Source organism: Leptonychotes weddellii, chromosome 6, assembly GCF_054177405.1.
Source record: "Leptonychotes weddellii isolate Sample4059 chromosome 6, ASM5417740v2, whole genome shotgun sequence".
In the NCBI taxonomy this organism is placed as follows: Eukaryota; Metazoa; Chordata; class Mammalia; order Carnivora; family Phocidae; genus Leptonychotes; species Leptonychotes weddellii.
Genome location: NC_138374.1, coordinates 62,378,775 through 62,399,985, shown reverse-complemented (window position 1 = coordinate 62,399,985; position 21,211 = coordinate 62,378,775). Strand labels below are relative to the sequence as shown.

The 21,211-nt window shown below is 45.6% G+C and overlaps 2 protein-coding genes across 6 annotated transcripts in view; one reads left to right on the top strand and one right to left on the bottom strand.

Annotated features, from left to right (window-relative positions):
• GNPAT (glyceronephosphate O-acyltransferase) overlaps window positions 1-5,420 on the bottom strand; it is a 33,873-nt gene extending 28,453 nt beyond the window's left edge. For 2 of the 4 annotated variants that reach the window (XM_006741753.3, XM_081824276.1), the window contains exon 1: window positions 5,197-5,420. In XM_006741753.3, coding sequence (XP_006741816.1) covers window positions 5,197-5,271 — 75 coding nt within the window. In that variant the 5' untranslated portion in view covers window positions 5,272-5,420. Of the gene's footprint in view, window positions 1-3,328; window positions 3,459-5,069; window positions 5,086-5,196 lie in introns of those variants that run through there. The other 2 variants (XM_081824275.1, XM_081824274.1) reach the window with 2 other exon arrangements.
• A 103-nt stretch (window positions 5,421-5,523) lies between these two features.
• Window positions 5,524-19,763, top strand: FSAF1 (40S small subunit processome assembly factor 1). Of its 2 annotated transcripts, XM_081824281.1 has the most exons (7): window positions 5,524-5,656; window positions 8,189-8,535; window positions 16,431-16,487; window positions 17,425-17,520; window positions 17,664-17,750; window positions 18,317-18,369; window positions 19,466-19,763. In XM_081824281.1, exons 1-7 carry the CDS (start codon window positions 5,569-5,571, stop codon window positions 19,602-19,604), a joined length of 867 nt encoding a protein of 288 aa, XP_081680407.1. In that variant the 5' UTR covers window positions 5,524-5,568; the 3' UTR covers window positions 19,605-19,763. The 2 variants fall into 2 exon arrangements, with proteins under 2 accessions (XP_081680407.1, XP_081680408.1); XM_081824282.1 differs by lacking the exon at window positions 17,425-17,520.
• Window positions 19,764-21,211: the final 1,448 nt, after the last annotated feature.

The window sequence follows — 21,211 nt, the reverse complement described above, 5'->3', positions numbered from 1 at the left end:
GCAATTATCTTGAAGGTGGGAAACACATGTCCTCTTTGTATTTCCCAACATCGAGCTGCGTTTGGAATATAGCATAATTGAATGACTAAATGTTGAAGTAATGGAAAAAGATACAGAATGTTAAACGGAGAACATGACTAGGCATAATGAGAATATAAACAGAAGAGTATTATGAGTCTCAACATAAAAAGGGCAGCATGTAAAACATGTGAAGTATGCAAACATGAACATTTTTATGCCCACATATATAGAGAATATATGTGGGGAAAATCTAACTGCTAGAATTCTGGTGTAAAACTGCAGTCCTTGTAACATACTACACCCCTACTTCTAAATTTCAAGAACCTTCTCAAATTCCACATTTCTCATTAGTAAAACAATAGACAGTTTATATATAGACTCAGACTTGGTACAATGTAACAAACTATCATAAATTATATAATTTTAGGGATAAAAGTTGACTCAGAGACTTTCCACTTAGTGGTCCTGGGGGTGGAAAGAGAAAAGGATCAGAATCAGCTGGGAAGAGAAATACTATATATACCAATATACGGGCATTTATAAACAGGTTACATATATATATGAATATATAAAATACTTACAAATAAGTATACATACATGTATACACACAGAGAGAGAGAGAGAGAGAGATGGAGAAAGAGGGAGAGACCCTTCCGCACTGTTCACCTGGAAATACTTAGCCATCAACCACAGCTCCTGTTTACCTCTGTGTACCATTTCCCAACTCTCCCCTCAACCGAGACTGAATTGATCATCCTCTCCTTTTAGACTTGACTGAGCCTTTCCCAACAGCATCTAAAATACTTCATTAACCTGGATTGTTATCTCCCCTACAAGATTATAAACTTCTTGTCTGTGGAGGTAATGGGGGAGATTGGTATCTCCCCTACAAGATTATAAACTTCTTGTCTGTGTCTTATATGTTTTTGTATTCCCTAGTAAGAATTCAATCATTGTAGAATGAAAAAATAAATTACAGCCACTTCCTGAACTCTGCTGCTGATGGCTCCCCAATATTCACAGGCTAAAGCTCAAACTGCTCCCAATCTGGTCCTAACCTGATGTCTAATCCAGTAGTTTTTAACCCAGGCTGCACATGAGAATAACCTGGGCACTTTAAAAATATGCCCAGGTCCCCCTAGAGATTTTTTTTTAAGTAGGCTCCACACCCTTGAGACCAAGACCTGAGATAAAGAGTCAGACGCTTAACAGACTGAGCCATCCAGATGCCCCTAGAGATTCTTGATTAATTTGGTCTGTGAATGGTACCTGGGCATCAGAATGATTTTTAAAAGTACTCCCAGTGATTCCTACATGCAGCTAGGGTTGAGTGTTAACTACTCATTCGTTGGCCTTCCCTAAACCATGATGGAGAAGTATTTACCATCATAAAATAAATATATTTACATGGCCACTTATCTAGGAGCACAATACAAAGAGGAGCCCAAAAAAGAAGGTTTAGGTTATATCCCCCCTTTGTTTCTCTCTCTTACTTTTTATAGCAGCCCCTCCTTATTTGTAGCTAAATAGGCTTCTCCTTGTACCTCCCTTTTGACTGCTCTGGAGGATTCATTCATTCAACAGATAGTTATGGAGAGCCCACAATGTACCAGGCGCTGTTCCACAGGCTGGGAATAAAGCATGAACAAGGCAGACAAAGAATGTGTACTGAAAGAGCCTACACTCCCTTAAGGAAAGACAGACAACAAATAAACAAGTGTACTTAGGCATACTAGCAGTAGCATGCTGATGAGTGTTTATGTGAAAGCCCTAATTTATAGCATTCGCCAACTTCTGTGGCATTTACACTCCCACCGTGGCAGCAGATTTCAAGCTCCCGACATGACCTCACTGAACACAGAGCTGGGGAGAGATGTGTAGTAGCCATGATTACATAGGATTTCCATCTTATAGTATCATAGACAGAAATAACCTCAAAAGCATAGATAATAGTAAAATCTAGTAAAATAATTAGGAAGTGCTGAGTTTTTAGTATTTGTTACTTTTGTTAACAAAATTTATTTAAATGTAAATTTATAAAACTTAATCTTTAATTTTTAATAATGTCTGTGTTCCAACAATGGGCTCACAAACGTCATGGAAAATTAACAATCAGCTTTGACAGTCAGTACAAGACTACTGTAAGCACAACACTGGAAAGGGAATATAAAGGAAATAGAGTAACGAGGAGTGACTGGAGAGCTACTTTAGATTGAATGGTTGGGTAAGGCCTCTCTGAGAGGGGATATTTGAGCAGCGACCTCAAAAAAAACAGGGGGGGGGGGTGGGCTGGAGGGGAAAACAGCATGCCACTGAGAGGGAAAGGTGAACACTCTTGAGAGACCATGCTTACTGTCTGAGAAACAGAAGGCCGGTGTGGTTGAAGCCCAGAGCGCAAGATTAGTAAATTCAGGGAGGTAGCAATTATGTAGTCTTGTAAGATGTTGTAAGGAGTCCAGATTTGTCATTCAGACTTTAACAGGAAGCCATAGCTTGGGTTCTGGGTATACCAGTAATTCTCCAACCCCAGTCTTCTTTTCATTCTGTGGTCTCACTGAAAGACTGCAGGCAGACCTATGGCCTCACATACAATTTACTTGCTGATGTCTGACGAATCCATATATTTAGGCCAGACCTTCCTCTTTTGCTCTGGTACCATATTTCTAACTCTATCTGGATGTCTCCCCCACACCTTGTGATGTTATCAGGTCCATAACATAGTAATCCATAAGTTAAAAATCATTAATTTTACCACTGGCATCTCACACTGAACACATCCCAAACTGAAATTATTATATTACCCTGACTAAACCTGTTCCTCTCCCCAGATTTCCTATCAGCAAAAGGCATGAACATCCACCCACGTGCCAAATCACAGACACCTCCATTTCTTTAGCCACGGCATTTCCACTATCCTAAATATTACACAGGCTCACTGCCATTGCCTCAGGCTTTCATCACTTCTCTGAATTACTACAATGGTGTTCTGCTGCTCTCCACGCTCTGGCATCAGATTCCTTCTCCAATCAGATTCTCCTTCTACAGTCTCTACTCAAGTAAAGGTTATCCACACAAATAACCATTCCAGAAACCTAGTCTTCTTAGACTTTCAAAAATACAAATCTGATCATCCTGAAATGTTCCCTTAGAAAGTTAAGATTTTATCCTTAAGGGTGTGTAAACCTGATACATAAAACCCCCTTAGGAAGTACCTTCTGCCTACATCCCTAGTTTTGTTTCTCACGTCTCCTTTATTCCACCCTTACTACTTGGTTCTCCCAAACATGCAAAGGAGTGGCTTTCTTACATGGATGCCTAGGCCAGTCTTCCTCTCCTCTCTCATCTTCGAGTCACAACTCAAAAACTCAGCTCAGGTGTCACCTTCTCTTAAAAGCCTTCTCTGAAGGTCAGGTGCTCCTTCTTATTCCTCCCACAACATACTGTGCATGATTCAGTCATTGGCCTTATCTCAACTGTAATTGTTCATTGCCATGACTTTCTTTCAAGTCCACAGACACAAGGGGTGGAGCTTTCACTTTCACATCTTGGAAGTTGAGAATGAGTAGGATGCTGTAGGTACGAGTGCTGCAATGTTTGCTGCAGTCAAGAGTATCTTAAATATCTCTGAGCACCACTCTCACATTAGATGTAGTATTGCACAATGTGCAGTGTGGCTGAAATAAGGACAGCCTGAAATAGGAAGAAAAAGTTCAGGTCATCATGAAAAGTAGACTCTGCACACAAGAGTAGTGAGGGTTCTGTCCAGCTTTAGAAGCAGAAAAAGCTCACATACAATTGCTTTAATTTTTCATGTGAACAAGTTGGCAAAAGTGTTATCATGAAAGAACCAGTGGTAAACGGGGACGTAAAAAAACCAACTCTTCCCTTTAATACACAGGTGCAAAGCTGTAGTCAACTCACAAACCGGTTTAGGGCTGAAAAAGCTACCTATGGCGGAGTCAGACGTACTAAGCAACCTGCTTCCCCACATGTCGGCTCTGGAATAGCAGAATCAGAAAATGAGGTCAAAGACAGTTCTACCACAGAGTTGTGGGGTGAGAAGGTCAATGAGGAGAGAGGTTAAAGTAATAACCCTCACAGAAGTGGACAGTTGACAGCAATTATAAGCCCAGAGCTCTCCCCATCGAGGAAACAAGCTGACACACCAGTATTCTTTGGAACATAGAGAAACTTCTGTTTCCGCGATATATAGCCCTATATATATCGCTTCTCTTTTGAAACTGAGTTTTTTGTTTATCTTGTTTTGTCTTCCCTGTAATGACCTTCCGACACACATTAACATTAAAGTCAGAAACTGGCGCTAGCCTGCAGGACACAGTAACATGCTCTTAAAATGCATTCTTTTATTTCCTTGTAAAGTAGATAAAAATTAATTTAATGGTTAAAAAAATATATATCCGTTGCCCCAGAATTGTGCAATCCTGAGAACTACAAAGGGTTCACCTCCTAATTTCTTCACATAAATTGCGAGTGACCAACACTGTGGTGGCAAAAAAGATCAGTTAAAATCAGGAGAGGGAGGAGGGGCCTGGGGGTTGGAAGGCAAGTTGGGAGAGGCTGGGTGGCATTAGTTGTCTTCCAAAATGACTTCTGCAAAAAAAGTAAGCATGGAAGACAAAACGCAATAAAAATTTCCAGAAGTTCCAAATCTTCCTAGATTAAAAACTTTACGTCTTACAAACTATGCCCACATACAAGCCAAGTACTTTTCTTCCAGGAACATCACGGCAGCAAAAGGGCAGGGTGGGGAGCCGCATGCGGGATGTATCTCAGGCCGGGTCAGACCCGCAGGTTTCTCCGGTTTAATAAAAATTTCAGGTAGCCCTGGCTAGAGACCGAGATCCAATTCTCACGCCTCATTCCTGTATCAGGGGCTTTTTGAAGGCCCCGTCCCTGGTGGAGGGAACGAGAAGGAACGAGTGGAAAGGAACCAGAGGAAACATCAGCCATAGAAACTTCTAAAAGCACACACACATTTACACACGCAGCGATACACCGTTGCCTTGGAAACCAAGTCAACCACCTACCCCCTCCTCGGCGGCCCCGGGACCCACTCTTTTGGGCCAGGGGTCGTGGCCGGTGGGAGGCCGGGACCGAGCGGGTGGGGTCCTCTCTCGCGGCCCCGCCCCGGGCCTCGTTCCCCTGGGCGCCTACCGAGTAGAGGAGCACGACAGCGCCGGGACTGGCGGAGCCGACGGAGAAAGAGTTAGATGAACTGGAAGAATCCATGGTGCGGCTGCCGTCCCGGGCGGGGCCTGAAATTCTTTGCTAAGCGGTGGTGATGCTGCTGCTGGAGGCGGTTCTTCCGCGCTGGGCGGCCCGACCTCGCCTAGGGCGGCGGCACCCTCTGCTGCCGCTCCACAGGACCCCGGGCGCCGCCATCTTAACCAGGACGGAAGCCGCGCCGGGACCTGCGACGCGCGCGCGCTCACCGCATCGGAACTCGGAAGTGTGGGTGCCGCGAGGCCGAAATTCCCGCGGGCTCTCGGCGGTACCGCGGTGGCACACACACACACCTCCCCCCCGATGGCCCAGGAGCAGGGGTTGGGGTCCCGCGCGCCTCCCGGCTCTCAGACGCTCCTGGACGCCCTGCTCCGGAACCTCTACGATTTTGGTGAGTGCGGGGCCTCGGAGCCCACGTGGAGAGCGGGCTGGCAGCTGAGGTCAGCTGTGCCTTCGGAACTAGGCCGCCCTCGGCTCTCGGTTCTTGCACGTGGAGCACCCGTCAGCTCGTCCGACCTGGTTCTCATGATGGGTCCAGCACACACCTCCGGCAGAGTTCCCCTCCCCCTCGCCCCACGATCGGGCTCTGTTGTTGTTCTTCACGGATCAAGCCTCCCAAGTCGTCCCTGAGTGCGGGCACCAACCTAGTTGGCTTGTCGTAAGCAGCGAGGCTTTCAGGCTTACAGGGTGTGATGCACACAGGACCTCGGGCTCTCGAAAATAGCCCACCCTTTCGCGTTTCGTGGCCCTCTGGGAAGCCCGCTTCCCCCACACCACCCTCCCAGCCCCGCGTGACCCTGGTGCGTTGGTACCACCTTGTCACCGTAGAGCCCCGACCTTCAGTGTGTTCCAACCCCCGCGGACTTCAGGACGTTTTCACGTGAAGCTTTTCTCAGCCTTTTCTTCCACTAAGTTGGCCACCCTCTCCTTCTATCTTCCTTGGGGAAAAGGAAATAAAAACGGTTATTCAAGACTGGGAACCGTCTGGCACCTTAGTAGGAAGACAGTTCCACACACTCCGAAGAATTTGCTCCAGGTGAGGTGACATCCCTTGTTCAGGCAAGAGATAGCCTAGGCATAAGTGTCTTTAAGGAGCAAACATTTCTTAAATTTGTAAGGTGCTCTTGCAAAAGCTATTGTAGTTTGGAGCCATTGCTCAAAATTCTAAGCTCACTTACACAGTAAAAATAACAGCTAAAAAGTATAAGAGAATTTGCCATATAGTCCATGTCTTTCATGTATTTACTCATTTAATCTTCGCTTCCTGGTGAAATACATACTGTCATTAATCCCATTTATTACAAATGTAGAAACAAGTATTAGAGATTAAAAAAGGTACTGAAGTTCACCTAGCAATTAATTTGCAGAGCCTGGGTTCCAATCCCCAGACTGTCTAGCCCCTGTCCCTCCCCTTGTATTGACTTGTCCTATGGACACAACATCTCTGTGCCCTTGGGAATATCGGAGGACAGAGAAGACTTAGTCTCTGGCCTTGAGAAGTTTAAAAACTAGAGGAAAAGACAATTCTGCCAAATCCTAAATATAGTTTATGTTAGCACAGGCTTGAAATTATGCGAGGCGCTCTGAAGACTTGGGCTGTAACTACCCATTTTTAGGTGCCCAATGCCAAAGTTTAGTTGACCCTTAATATTAAGTGAACATAAACGATCAGCCGATGTTTAGAGAGTGCTGTGATACTTGCACTGTAGCTGAGTAATGAGGTCAGAACCTTCAGGTGACTGGTCAGAATTGAACAGGTAAAACAAAGAGGAGATACGGGGATTTCGTAGAAAATAAATGTGTTCAAATTGAGTCAGTTGTTGTAGGTTCATCTTAATTCATAACTGAAAAAAAATAGGCAGATTATGATACCCACCTGTAACCCTAGAGAGTGTTTTCTTTTTTTTTTTTTTAAAGATTTTATTTATTTATTTGAGACAGAGAGAATGAGAGACAGTGAGCATGAGAGGGAGGAGGGTCAGAGGGAGAAGCAGACTCCCCGCCGAGCAGGGAGCCCGATGCGGGACTCCATCCCGGGACTCCAGGATCATGACCTGAGCCGAAGGCAGTCGCTTTACCAACTGAGCCACCCAGGCACCCAACCCTAGAGAGTGTTAAAAAAAACAAAACACGGGGCTCCTGGCTGGCTCAGTCGGTAAGCGTCTGCCTTCAGCTCAGGTCATGGTCTCAGGATCCTGGGATCAAGCCCCGCATCGGGCTCCCTGCTCGGCGGGAGGCCTGTTTCTCCCTCTCCCACTCCCCCTGCTTGTGTTCCTGCTCTCGCTATCTCTCTCTGTCAAATAAATAAATAAAATCTTTAAAACAAAAAAAAACCAAAACACCAGCTGCAGCGGCAGACATTTTTAGCACAAAGTGAGAACCAACTGGGATTACCAGGGGACTATTGCCTTGAGGTCGCTGTTAGTATGGACTGAGGTGAGGGCTGAAGTAATTGTGCCATGAGTCAAAGACATGAATACAGTTAGTATTCTAGCAAAAGATGTTGCATCTTGGATTCTACAAATTGTGCAAATACAACAAACCATAAGAGACTCAATCATAGGAAACAAACTGAGGGTTGCTGGAGGGGAGGGAGGTGAAGGGATGGGGTAACCGGGTGATGGGCATTAAGGAGGGCATGTGATGGAATGAGCACTGGGTATTATATGAGACTGATGAATCACAGGCCTGTACCTCTGAAACCAATAATACATTGTATGTTAATTAATTCAATTAAAATTAAATAAATAAAAATACCCCCCCAAAACTGTGCAAATACAACACCATTTGAAGAAAAAGAAATCTTTTGTTTCTTTGTTATTTCTGGGTGTTGATAGCCGTGGCGTACGTACAAGCGCATTCACGTGATTTGACGATTTGATAAAACCAAAGATATTTTTCCGCTGTGTGTTTGAACAAACAGGAGAGACAGAAGATGAAGCAGAACAGAAAAGGATCAGAAAGAGAGGAGAAAACAAGAAGAGAGGTGCCGGGGCTCCGGTGGCTGTGGCAATAGAGCCAGCTCCCCTACCAGGTTCTCTTGTAAGAGGCCAAAGGAAGAGTGCCTCCAGCTTCTTCAGGGAACTCCGCGAAGAGCTGCAGTGTGCACCTGCCGTGTCCCCCGCTGGTTCCCCTTCGGGACCAGGAGTCCCTAGTGCTGCAGTATCTCCCTCAACCCTGAAGAACAGCAGGGAGCCAGTAGAAGTGATAGAATTTCACAGCGGAAATAAGAAAAGAAAAGAGAAGCTGGATCAAGATGAGGACACACAGGTAATGAGTTGGTTAGTTTATATGTATATGGTGAAAACCCTGATATTGCAGTTTTAGAGAAGTATCTTTTCTTTCTTTCTTTTTTTTTTTTTTTTTAAATTTGGGCACCTGGGTGGCTCAGTCAGATCATGGCTCAAGTCATGATCTCAGGGTCCTGAGATTGAGCCCCGTGTTGGGCTTCCTGCTCAGCGGCGAGTCTGCTTCTCCCTCTCCCTTTGCCCCTCCCCCTGCTTGTGCTTTCTCTCTCTCTCTCTCTCTCAAATAAATAAATAAACAAATAAATAAATAAAATTGTTTAAAAAAAGACTTTATAAAAAAATATATATGTATATGTAAAAGTTTTTATTCATTTAAGTAATCTTACACCCAGGCGCCTGGGTGGCTCAGTCGTTAAGCGTCTGCCTTCGGCTCAGGTCATGGTCCCAGGGTCCTGGGATCGAGTCCCACATCGGGCTCCCTGCTCTGCGGGAAGTCTGCTTCTCCCTCTCCCACTCCCCCTACTTGTGTTCCTGCTCTCGCTATGTCTCTCTCTGTCAAATAAATAAATAAAATCTTTAAAAAAAAAAAAAAAGTAATCTTACACCCAACGTGGGGCTTGAACTAATGACCCCAAGATCAAGAGTTGCAGGCTGTACTGACTAAGCCAGCCAGGCTCCCCTAGATGAGTATCTTTATAGACCGTGTCAGGGATCCCCAAGACCACCCTCTGGCTTGAGGATTTGCTAAGAGCACCCACAGGACTCAACACTCAGCATGTAGTCACCATCGTGGTTACAAATTACTACAGCAAAAGGATACAGAGTAAAACCAGTGAAGGGAAAGGGTCCATGGGGTGAGGTCTGGAGGAAACCAGGTGTAAGTGTCTAGATGTCCCCTCCCAGTGGAGTTGCATGGGTTGCGTTGCGTTTCCCCAGCAGTGATGTGTGACGGCATGTGGGAAGTGTTGCCAACCAGGGAATTTCACCCCAGCCTGGGTGTCCAGGGTTTTTATTGGAGATCACTTATGTAGACATGCAGACTGACCTTAGTTATTGAAGCTCGAGGCCCCCAGAAAAAAAGTAGGTATTCACCATAAATCACATTTTTAGTATAAATAATCTGGGCAAACTTGGTGTGGCTTGGCTCAAGGCCTTGGGTATGCAAAAGCACTCTTATCAGTCAGCTCCCAGGAACCAGCCAAGGGCCAATTCTGAAACAAGACTTCCTTAGGAATGTGCAGAGTTTGAGAAAGAAACGCAAGCCTGCTGAGTGGACCCTTTCATGCTGATAAGCCTTCTGCTTGATGGTGCTCAGAAAAGTCAGTCATTCAACAACTATTTCTGGCCGCAAGGCACTGGGATACAGCATTGAACAAAAGAGATAAAACTGCTTTTTCTCAAGGAACTTAACGTTCTGAGGGAAAGCAGTTGGATTTCACTGAGCAGTAATCTCTCCCAGACTGAATTTGTAAGGCTCACTCAAAATTCAGTCGAGGAGAGAGGTGTAGTTGCTTATCCAACTTCCCACAAGGATATTATGGTTTTGTCAAATTCATTGCAAAAATCCAGATACTCTATTTCTGTTGCATTCCTCGTGTCCTGTAAACCTTCATCTATCATCAAAGGAAAGGGGGATTTATTAGTTTCCTAGGGGGCTGCTGGGCAGAAATTTGTTCTCTGGCCAGAAAGGCAAAAATCAAGGTGTTAGCTGGGCACATTCGCCTCCAAAAGGGAATCCTTCCTTTCTTCTTCCAGCTTCTGGTGACTCTAAGCAATCCTTGACTCGTGGCTGCATCACCCTCCACTCTGCCTCCATCTGCACATGGCCCTCTCTGTCCGAGTCTCAAATCTCCCTCTGCCTTTCTCGTAGCCAGTGACAGTTGTTATTGGGTTTAGGGCCCACCGGAAATCTAGGATGGGTCTCGTCATGAGGTCCTTAACTTAATTACACTACAAAGCCCCTTTTTCCAAATAAGATCCATTCGTTGATTCTGGGTATTAGAACATGGACATGTCTTTTTTTGGAGACCACAATTCAACCCACTTCAAAGACAGTCGGGCTTGTATCGTTCTTGGTGAACGTGTGTGAGCATGTCCTGGCATCCAGTGCTTACCACGTCTTTTTCATGGTTTAAAAAAACCAGCTGTGTCATCTTTCCTAGCATTGAGGTAGCTCTTCATGTCATGCTCACCAGCGTGTCTTCCTCAAAGACTAATAGCACTTTTTGTAATCATCTACCTTTATTTTAGGATTCTAGGTCAGTTTCCAACTCATACTCCAAATATTAGGGCACCAGGAGCTGTTATAGGCAGGCCAGGAAGCGGATTTCCTTGGCCCTTCAGCCGGCCAGAGTCCCCACGCTGGCTAGCCAGGGAAGCTTACGGTGGTCAGTATTACCACAGCGAACCCTCCTGCACCTTACAAATACTAGTATCTTCTGTGTGTGCCCTGCAATGAAAAGGGTTGGACACTGCTTTGCATTATATATAATTCTGCGTTTGGAGAAGCTGACTAACAAAGCATGTGAGTACCCTCATTTCCTCAGGTGTCTGGGTCTTCTGTTTCCTCTTACACTCATTGGGTTCTTTCTAGAATGGGAAGTTTTCTAATAGAAAGGACAAAAACGTTGGCATTGAATGAGTGCATTTCTCTGTCTCTTACTAATAGAGCATCTGCTGCCGGCTGTTGGATTCTTTTTCTTCCCATTCCGTTTGATCCCTTTTTCATTGTAGTTGGCTTTTCTTGGGAACCTCAGCTCATCCGACATTTTGGATTTTCTGACCTTAATGAAATTTTTCAGTTGTCTTTGGTGTTCTGCCCTTTCCTCCTTTTTAAAATGTATCCTTTGAACACGTGAATGTGTCTGGCTGAGACAGAAAATGAACACAAAACACAAACGCCTGTAAACCCAGAGGGCTTGGAAAGCTGGGTTGGTGACCATGTGGAGGTGCTTGGAGAGTGACATGTTCAGAGAGGACATGAAAGTGCCTCGTCCTGTCCCACATACCTTACCCTATGCATCCCCCCATCTGCCTCTTCCTGAGTTATATCCTTTGATAATCAGCCAGTGATCTGGTAAGTGAGATGGCTTTCTTGAGTTCTGTGAGCCACTCCAGCAAACTAATCGAAGCCAAAGAGGGGGTTCGGGGAACTGCTAATCTGTAGGTGGTTAGAAGCACGCACAGGTGACAACGTGGGCTTGCAGCTGGTGAATGAAGTGGGTGGCAGTCTTGTAGGACTGAGCCCTTAACCTGTGCAATCTGATGCCATCTCCAGGTAGAGAGCATCACAATTGAATTGAATTGTAGCAGGTGTGGGAGCATTGCTTGTTGGCTATGTGGGAAAACCCTCCCCTGACATCACCCCATTTAGTGGATTAATCAGGGAACTTGGCCACCATTTATATAACATTTTACCCATTCCAGCTGTCTAACCTACCAGTGGACTTCCTAATCCTATCCCTTTTATAAAGCAGTGACTGTAGAAGTAGTTTGACAGGAAATAGTAGGTAACAGATCATTTATGCACTTACTCATTTATTCCACAAATAACTGGGTGCCTACTATTCGCCAGACCCTGGAGATCCAACAGCGAACAAGATATAGTCCTCTGCCCTCATAGAGTATACAGTCTACTGCTGGAGTCAGACAAATCCCAAGTAAATTAATAATGTAATTAAAAAGAGTTTTAAAGGGTGCCTGGGTGGTTCAGTTGGTTTGGCGTCTGCTTTCGGCTCAGGTCATGATCTCAGGGTTCTGGGATCGAGCGCCGCATCAGGCTCCCTGCTCAGCTGGGAGCCTCCATGCTGGCACTCTCTCTCTTCCTCTCTCTCTCAAACAAATAAAATCTTTAAAAAAAGTTTTAAACCCTCTGAGGGAAAGAAGTAGGGTCTTGAGAGTAAGAGGCAGAACGTCCTTTTGGTAGAGTGGGCAGGCAGTCTCAGGAGGCGGTGACATGAGGCTCTGCCAAAGCTGGCCAGTGAAGGGAGCTGGAAGGGTAATGTCCTGGGTGTGAGAAGGCTGGAGGGGCTCTGGAAGCTGGAAGCCTAGTGGAATTGGACAGACGCGAGAAGAAGATGAGCTGTGGTGCAGGGACAGGCCAAGGCCGGCCCTTGCAGGTCTTGCAGGCAATGGTCAGGCCTTTGAAATTTAAAGTACATGGAGAGCCCCCAGAGAGTTTTAAGGGCATGAGGTGATGTGACTTACTCAGGCCCCTGCATAGTAAATAGATTATAGGTAAGCAATGGCAAGAGGGCTGTGGGGGCTGAGTTTGGAGTTTATTGCAGTGGTCCTGGGTCAGGATGGAGTGACCTGGACTTGGGATTGGAGGAATGAGTGGGTGAACTGCTCTTTAATGAGTGCAAGGCTGCCTATGAGGAAGAATGAAAGCACCAGGTGTGGCTGAACATGATCCAAGTGTTGCTTGGCTGGTATGTCTTACCAGTATTTTCTCCACCTTTAGCATCATCTGTGTCCTGAACCTTAGCCTCCTTTGTGACCTCCATAGAAAAGAGATAAGAAAGACATAATAGTAATAATAGAACAGTGGACTCTAGATCCGAAGGGGCTCTTGGCTTCTGCGGCCTGGGCACAGGTACGTGCAGCCTAGCAAATCACTATAATACCTAAGATTTACGGGTGCTTGCTACATACCACAAGCGATTACTTCTGTTCACTAATTCATTAATTATCTCACTGAATCCTCACAATTCATGTGCCCTGTCTTCATTTGACAGAAGAAATTGCTGCCTAGAGAGGTTAAGATAACTTGCCCGTGTTTAAACAGTCAGCCGCCCCCTATCTGTGGTTCCAGAACCCCAGAGCTTTGGAAATCACAGTTTTGTTTTGTTTTGTTTTGAAGCTTGGTGCAGGTTTATTTGGCAGCAAAACCTGATCTGAACTCATATGAGGCTTAGGAATTATTTTTGTCTGTCCCATTTGGCATGAAGATTCATAGATATTGTGGCAGAAATATGAATGTATTTAATTACGGGTTACTGTCTTGGCCCCCACTGGAAGTGGTATATTATATTTAGCATATTCACAGTATTACCTTTCTAAAATGTCAAAGCCTCTGAATTTTCTAAGGATTCCACAGAAAGGATTGTGGATGTGAAGTAAGAACCAGAGTTCAGGTTCATACCCCAGGCTTTCTGGCTTGAAAGCTGCTCCACCAGAGTGAGAGAGAGAGAGAGAGAGAGCAGATTAGGTTAGGCTTGTCATCCTTTGATTAGCACAAGTGCGCGGACCCAGCGTCTTCACTAGGTAGAAAGACCTGTCCCCGTGTTACCGCCGCAGGTTCTTACTGCCATCATAATCTCTGCAATATCTAGTAACTCCCTAGGGCGCAACCCTGAAGTCCTCCACACTCCAGGGCACCCTTTACCCTTGTTCCACACCCCTGTTCTTTAGCAAATCCAGTGCTGGTTAAAAAGAGAGTGTTTATTTACCCAACGACTCTCTCATTGGACAGAGGTTGGGAGGTAACTAGTAGAATAAAAGAATCTAACCAGTGCAGCAGAAAATAGCCGTGGTCAGCAAGTAAGCCCATGGATGCATTCACTGAGCCTGGGGGACTGCCAGCCTTTATTAACCGCACCCCCAAACTCTTCCTTCCTTCGTTTTATAGCTTTCTTCTTTCTTCGGAGCCTAACATGCAGGTTCTCAAAATCCGCAAACATTTCTCTTTCCTGTGTGTGGGACAGTAAAGCTTTACTGGTCAGGATAGATTAGGCTGTGGTTTGGTAACATAGTCCCTACATTTCAGTGGTTTGAAGGCAAAAGTTAATTATTTTTACATATCCATCAGGCTTGGCAAGGACAGTGTGTGCCGCTCCACAGCGTCCTCATTCTAGGGACCCAGGATAATAGGGGCTCCACCACCTGGAAGGCTCTTCATTGCTTTGGTGAAGGAGGGGAATCGATGAATGGCTCTTAGAGGTTCCTTGTGGAAGGGGCATACTTCCCCTCTGCTCACATTGCTTTGACCAAAGAAAGTCACGTAGCCCCTATCTAACTTCAGGTAGGCAGCGAAGCCTAGAAGCAGGGGAGCACCCAGTGTTGCCTGCAGGTAGTAAGCCTCCTGTTGCAGTGAGCACCAGGGGAGAGCAGACAGGGAGAACCACTGATGGTTTCTAAATCAGGCAATATATGATGGATACTGGACTGAAAAGTCTTTAAAGCTGTGAATAGAAGTTAGATATTGGTGGGGTCATGGGTATGGACTCAGCATCACAAAATAGTGAGCTAAGAATTATTTGCTTTTATTGTAAACAAGGATCTAGAATCCAGACCTTTTCTCAAACACATCGAGAGCTGCAAAGCTGAGCTATTTCTGGCGAAACGTTAACGGAGGGCTTGGGAACGGCAAGATATATACATCCCACCGGACCTGCCACCCAGGCCCGCCCAGCCCCTGGCCCAGGTGTCCCCACAGCCAGGATGAGCTGAGGCCTGCGTGCAGGGACTGGGGTATTCTGTGGGGCTGGCGTTGGGGAAAGCAGGGACGTCAGAGGCCATGCCCCTCTCCTCTGTGGGTCACTTTCGCCCCATGGTAGCATGGGTATACTGCTCCCATTGGGAGGCGAGACCAGGAGACCTGTAGAGTGCTGTGATTACGGCGCCTCTCAGCATGGTGTAGGGCAGGGCACTGCGCTGTCCCCACACAGCGCCCCCTGCTGAGCAGGATGGGCGGGAGGTCCTACCCTGGCGAGCAGCCGGCTGGCTGGCCATCTCTCCACTGTTGTCCTGTGGGGGAGAAGGGTGCCTTCTCTAGAGGTTTCACAGCTTGTAGGGCCCGCTTCCTGTTGGTTCAGATTTGGTGGCTGGGGTTGAGTAGTGACCGCTGCTGTTAGCCAGATGTGACAGTACATTTCTTTAAAATCTCAAGCTTCTGGTCAGTTCTGTGGGCTGGTAACCATAGCTAGTGGCTGTATCCATGTAAAGAGTCTCATGCTTTGAGGGCATTTGCAGCATCATTATTTTCTATTGGGAATTATAGACCACATCTCAATTTCTAGAAATGTGATGCTCCTGAAAGAAATATTTAGTTAAGAGAGTTTTGTTAGCCATTATTTTAATGGCTGGATGGGAAGAAAGAGGGAGAGAAAGAGTTATTTAAATATAATGCTTAGGGGCGCCTGGGTGGCTCAGTCAGTTAAGTGTCTGACTCTTGATATCTGCTCAGGTCATGATCTCAGGGTCATGAGATTGAGCCCCACTCCGGGCTCCATGCTGGGCGTGGAGCCTGCTTAAGATTCTCTCTCTCTTTCTCTCTCTCTCCCTCTGCCCCACCCCCCTGCTCATGCACACACTTTCTCTCTTCGAAAAATAAAAATAAAAAATATATAATGTTTACCCTCCAGAATTCCTGCTCCCTCACCCTCTTCTAAACCCCCTACTGAACAGAATCTTCTGCATGCGGTTTATGAGAGACAGACATTGGTCTCTCTTATCATCTTTTTTATTTTTGTATCTTTTTAAAAAATTCTCATCCTTAAGCTTTGAGGCCTTAACATTTTTTTTCTCCATTTTTCTTCCATGAAGACTTTCGTGCAACTTGCTTGTGTTATCATTTGATATTTAGGCATCTGGGCCAGTTTCAAGGCTTTTTAAAACAGGACTACTCTGGGGGTGCCTGGGTGGCTCAGTCTGCCTTCAGCTTGGGTCATGGTCCCAGGGTCCTGGGATCGAGCCCCGCATCAGGCTCTCTGCTCAGTGGGAAGCCTGCTTCTCCCTCCCCCTCTGCCTGACACTCCCCCTGCTTGTGCTCTCTCTCTCTGTCAAATAAATAAAATCTTAAAAAATAATAATAAAAAAATGTCTTCATTTGTATAAAAAAAATGATTACCCTGTTGGTGACAAATACTGCAATGATACAGTAACAGATGATCTTAATAAGAATTCTTTTCTTTTCAGACCAAAACTAGTATCCCTGAGAAAGATGTGGATAGACAAGAATTTAACCTAGAGAAGGTATGTGTTTTGAAACTGTTCAATTTTTTCAGCTTTCTAATACCGGAAAAAAAAAAAAAAGCTTCTATGTCCAGTGGTTGAAATAATGGTTAAGCAAATCCCACTGCATTCAGGTGATAAATATCAGGCTATCATTTAAAACACGCTGGTTTGTGGCCACAGTGCCCACGATACAGAGGTAAGTAGAAAAGCAGGGAGGGATGTGTGTATTCTGCGGTTGTAACTAGGTTTTTAAAGTGCATGAGAAAAAAGACAGGAGGAGATAATTCAACTGCTAAGGGTGGGCATTGGTGATTTTTTCTCTTCCTCTGCAGCATCTTTTAAAAAAACACATACGGATTTATGTTTGAAGCTGCTATGAGAAATGGTTTCTCAGTGTGAGTAAGAGTGTTCGGAGAGGTACTTAATTTTAAGTGGAAATTCTTGCCCGGAAGGGCTTGTTTCAGAGACAATCCAAGTATGCAGAGCCCTGCATTTAATCCTAATTCTCGGGCGCCTGGGTGGCTCAGTTGGTTAAGCGACTGCCTTCGGCTCAGGTCATGATCCTGGAGTCCCGGGATCGAGTCCCGCATTGGGCTGCCTGCTCGGCGGGGGGTCTGCTTCTCCCTCTGACCCTCTTCCCTCTCGTGCTCTCTGTCTCTCATTCTCTCTCTCAAATAAATAAATAAAATCTTAAAAAAAAAAAAAATCCTAATTCTGTTGCTCATTTGTGTGCTGGTAAGTCTTTGCTTCAACTGTTAAAAATTCAACATGGGAGAATGAGTGTTGTAAGGTTATGGTAAGAAATTATGTAAGACCTCCACAAAGCTCTGTAAAGCACAGCACGACAGACTTCTCACTACAGCCCATCGTGTCAGGTGTGGGCTACTCCTAGGGATAGATCTCTTCTCTGGAGTCTCTGGAATGCACGTGGGCTCATTCCACTCTGCGTCTACAGGCTCGCTTGGAAGTGCACCGGTTTGGGATCAGGGGTTATGGAAAAGGGAAGGAACGAATCCTGGAACGGGAACGTGCCGTCATGCTGGGTGCTAAGGTGAGGGGCTGCTTCTGTCTTCCGTCAACAGGATACATACAGGAAAGGGGAGAGCCCAGGGCAAGGCAGGGCAGGGGGCACTAGGAGATCTTGCAAAATAAAAAATGATATCTCTTGGTTTTTTTTTCCCCCTTGCATTTCAGCCTCCCAAAAACAGTTACGTGAATTACAAGGTGTTGCAGGAACAAATCAAAGAAAAGAAGACAGCAAAAGAAGAAGAAAAGAGAACGGTATGAGTAATAGCCCTTTTGTTACTAAGCTAGAAGGGAAGGTGGCTGCGATTGGCCACAGTGGAATGCTGGACCTGCTACTTGGGAGGCAGTGTAGACCGCAGTAAGATGGAGAGTGACATGATCGTTCTCTCCACCTGTTCAGGTCAGCTTCATTTGCAGCACCAGCCAGGGAAGCTGGCATATTCACGTGAGAGGTTTGCTTTGAAATAGCAAGTTCCTGCTCAGGTCACGTCAGCTACTGTGATCTTTTTCCCATGTTGCGTTTTAGGTTGTACAGAACACAAGGGCCTCTGGCAAACCACAGAGGGGTACATGCTGTGCTCCCTCCCTTTCCCCTAAAATGGAAGATGGAACGTTTCTCCTGTCAGTCTTTTCTGGAATGACCTTTCATGCTCTTGAAAGAGTTTCAGGATGAAACCGAGTGTATGTTTAATATTGCCTGCTTGAGAAAAAGTTGAAAAGTAAATGGTATCTCACTGGCTTTTGAACACAAACCTCTAGTCTGTTTTTGAATCTCCATTATCCATTACTGACTCATATAATATCTTAAATTCTGAAATCAGGCCCAGGACACAGATATTTTTAAGAAAAAGAAGAGGAGAGGGCAGGAAGACAGGTGAGTGACATCCTCAGGTACTGGGGTGGAGTGATCTGGATAAACCTATTGATTAGTTCTGAAGATGACATCCTGAGTATACGGGGTGTTTCTAGCCTGTTAGAGTGCTTCGCTGTCCCTCCTGCATTCTCAGCAAGTCCCAGGAGGGGAAGACAGGGGAAGACATTGTCCCAGATAGAACAGCTCCCTCAGAACTGAATCAGGAATCTTCTCTAGGCTCCCATTTCCAAAGATCAGACAGCTCAAGTGACTCGTGGAGAAACCGAGATTCCCATTCCCAACCCCGCTAAGAACCTGCCCACGTGGCAGCACAGTCCTGTTCACTGACCCACCACAGGAAGCAGAGCACCATGGTCCGAGGAACGGAGCATTGATTCTGTTGCTTCGTGCTAGTTTCTTAGCTTTTGTTCAAAAATGCCTTTTCTCGCTCCTTGAATTACTGTTTCAAAATTGACTTCTTTTGTCTTAAGCTTTTGCTTGGACTCCTAGTGAGCTTGCACACAGGTGGTCATTTGTCCTGGCCACATATGTCTGTCTGTCTGAGGGTCCCCTGCGTGCCAGGCATGTAGGTGTCTTAGGTGTCAGGTGTCGAGGATTCAGCCATGATCGCACGGGGTGCCGGGGGTGGGGTGGGGGGTGGTTAGTACCTGCCTTTGAGGAGCTTACATTGTAGTGAGGGAAACACCCCGAAACATACAAACAACTAAGCAAGGGATGTCAGGTGCTGGCAGGTTCTGTGAAGAGGTTGCAATAAAGCATTAAAAAAGAAAATCCCTGGGGGTGGGGGGGCCAGGATGTCATTCTAGGGAGGTGACCTCCAAGTTGAGAACTGAGTGAAGAGGGAACAGCCTGGAAGGATCTGTAGCAGAACATTCCGCATAGAAGAAGCCAGTGCAAAGGCCCTGAGACAGGAAGGCAGCTGGCCTGTTTTAGGGACCACAGGAAGGCGGGTGGTCGTTGCGGTAGGGCGGTGGAGGATGGTGTGCACAGAGGACCCCAGGGGTTTGCAGGAGCAGACCACGGTCACCTGGTTGATGGTGCTGCCGTCCCTCTTCGTAAGCTTAACTCTGGTACCTTTCTTTCCCTTTCACTGCAGGAAATCCAAAAAGAAGAAATCAGCTCCCAGTATTTTGTCCAGTGGACGGATCGGGCAGGTTGGAAGATTCAAAAATGGGACACTGATTCTGAGCCAGGTTGATATCAAGAAAATAAATTCCACCCGAGTGGCTAAGTGAAGTCCTTCGTAAAATAGAGGAACAGGAAAGTGCCGCTGCATTGCAACTGGACCCCTACATGACTTCCAGATTATTCTTATTTATTTTATAATTCATAGACTGCTTTTCTATTTTTAGAGAAAAAAAACATCAGATAGAAATAAAAAAATTTGTAGTTTCTGAAGCGTCTGTTTTACGGTGATGAGCGTATGGTGGGAAGGGCCAGCTGCACTGGGAGTATAAAGCAGACCTATTGAAAAGGATGCTTAATCTTGTCCAGTGAGAGTTACACTAGAATCGCTTTCCCTGGCGTTTTGTGCATTTGCTTGTGATGGGGTTTTTCATAAACTTAGTAATTTATTGATTTGTAAATGCTAATAATTAGCTTTAAATTGCCTTTCCTTTTTTTTTAAAGATTTGTTTATTTTAGAGAGCGAGCAAGCGAGCACATGAGCAGGGGGAGGGGCAGGGAAAGGGAGCGAGCGAATCCCAAGCAGACTCTCCGTGGGGCTCAGTTGCACAACCCTGAGATCGTGACCTGAGCCAAAATCAAGAGTCGGACGCTTCACCGACTGAGCCACTCAGGTGCCCCCAAATTGACTTTTATTTTCTAAAAGTGGTGTAATGTTACTATATCATGAAAGAACCAACAGTGTGATAATTTGGCAGCTGTCTTGTGGGAAAAGCAGTTGTAATTTTTAGCCTCCCAAGTGTGTAAGATGTCCTTCATAAGAAGTTACGTAAATAAAACACAACTTTGTGGTATATGTAGCTGTGACTATTAACACAGCCGAGGATTTTAATTTATGTCCTAATACCTACACATAAGCTAATGTTACCTCCTTCCAAATAATCACCTTGGGTGGCTGAACGTTTATTTTTTAATGATACTGCACTTGCTGAAAGTGTCTGGAACGTCTCAAAGCTTGTGACACATAAAAAAGGTCTTCAATGGTGGTAATCAATTTTGACTTTTTTTTTATGACCAAAAAATTCTGATCCAAACCTAGTAAATAATAAGGGTTTGGCCGAAACAAAGGGGCTTAAACGGCTGATGTTCTTGTGTGGCTCAGAACTTGACCCCAAAGGCATGGCCGAACGAGGAGCTCCACGAAAGCTCTGAGCTGAAGCAAGAGTGCAGTCGGTGTTCTGTTTTCCAAATTCATTTTGGAAGGCTGTACTCGGCTGGATATATATTTTGGCAGTTTTTAAGGGTGATTTTTTCTAAAGGTGTGGAAGATCCCAAGCATGACAAAGCACCAGGAAACATGTCAGGCGCTAGAAGTGACCTGCCAGTTCTTTACAGAGAGCCAGATCGAGGCAGCTGCACCTCCCCCCTGCCTCCACGAGCCGCGTGTCGGAGACAGCTGAGCGCTTAGCCAGACTCCGGAGCCACAGGCTAGTCAATTCTGGAACAGTTCCAAGTATAAATTACCTTGTTTGGGTTTCACTTTTTAATTTACTGAAATAATACTTAAAGAGTGGTTTTGTTACCACCAGGTGCTCTAGAAATACTCAGATGCTTAGAGGCTAAAAGAAACCTGTATTTTAAGGGCTGGAGATCAGGCCGAAGACCATGCTTTTTATTTCCCCGTTGAGAAAGTTTCTTCCAGCAAGATTAGCAACAG

Excerpts from the sequence above, each read along its gene's own strand:
- FSAF1 (XM_081824281.1), top strand. The coding sequence starts at position 5,569 with ATGGCCCAGGAGCAGGGGTTGGGGTCCCGCGCGCCTCCCGGCTCTCAG. Across the intron at positions 17,751-18,316 it reads AAGAAGAAGAAAAGAGAACG|GCCCAGGACACAGATATTTT; the intron begins GTATGAGTAATA and ends TTCTGAAATCAG. Across the intron at positions 18,370-19,465 it reads AGGAGAGGGCAGGAAGACAG|GAAATCCAAAAAGAAGAAAT; the intron begins GTGAGTGACATC and ends CTTTCACTGCAG.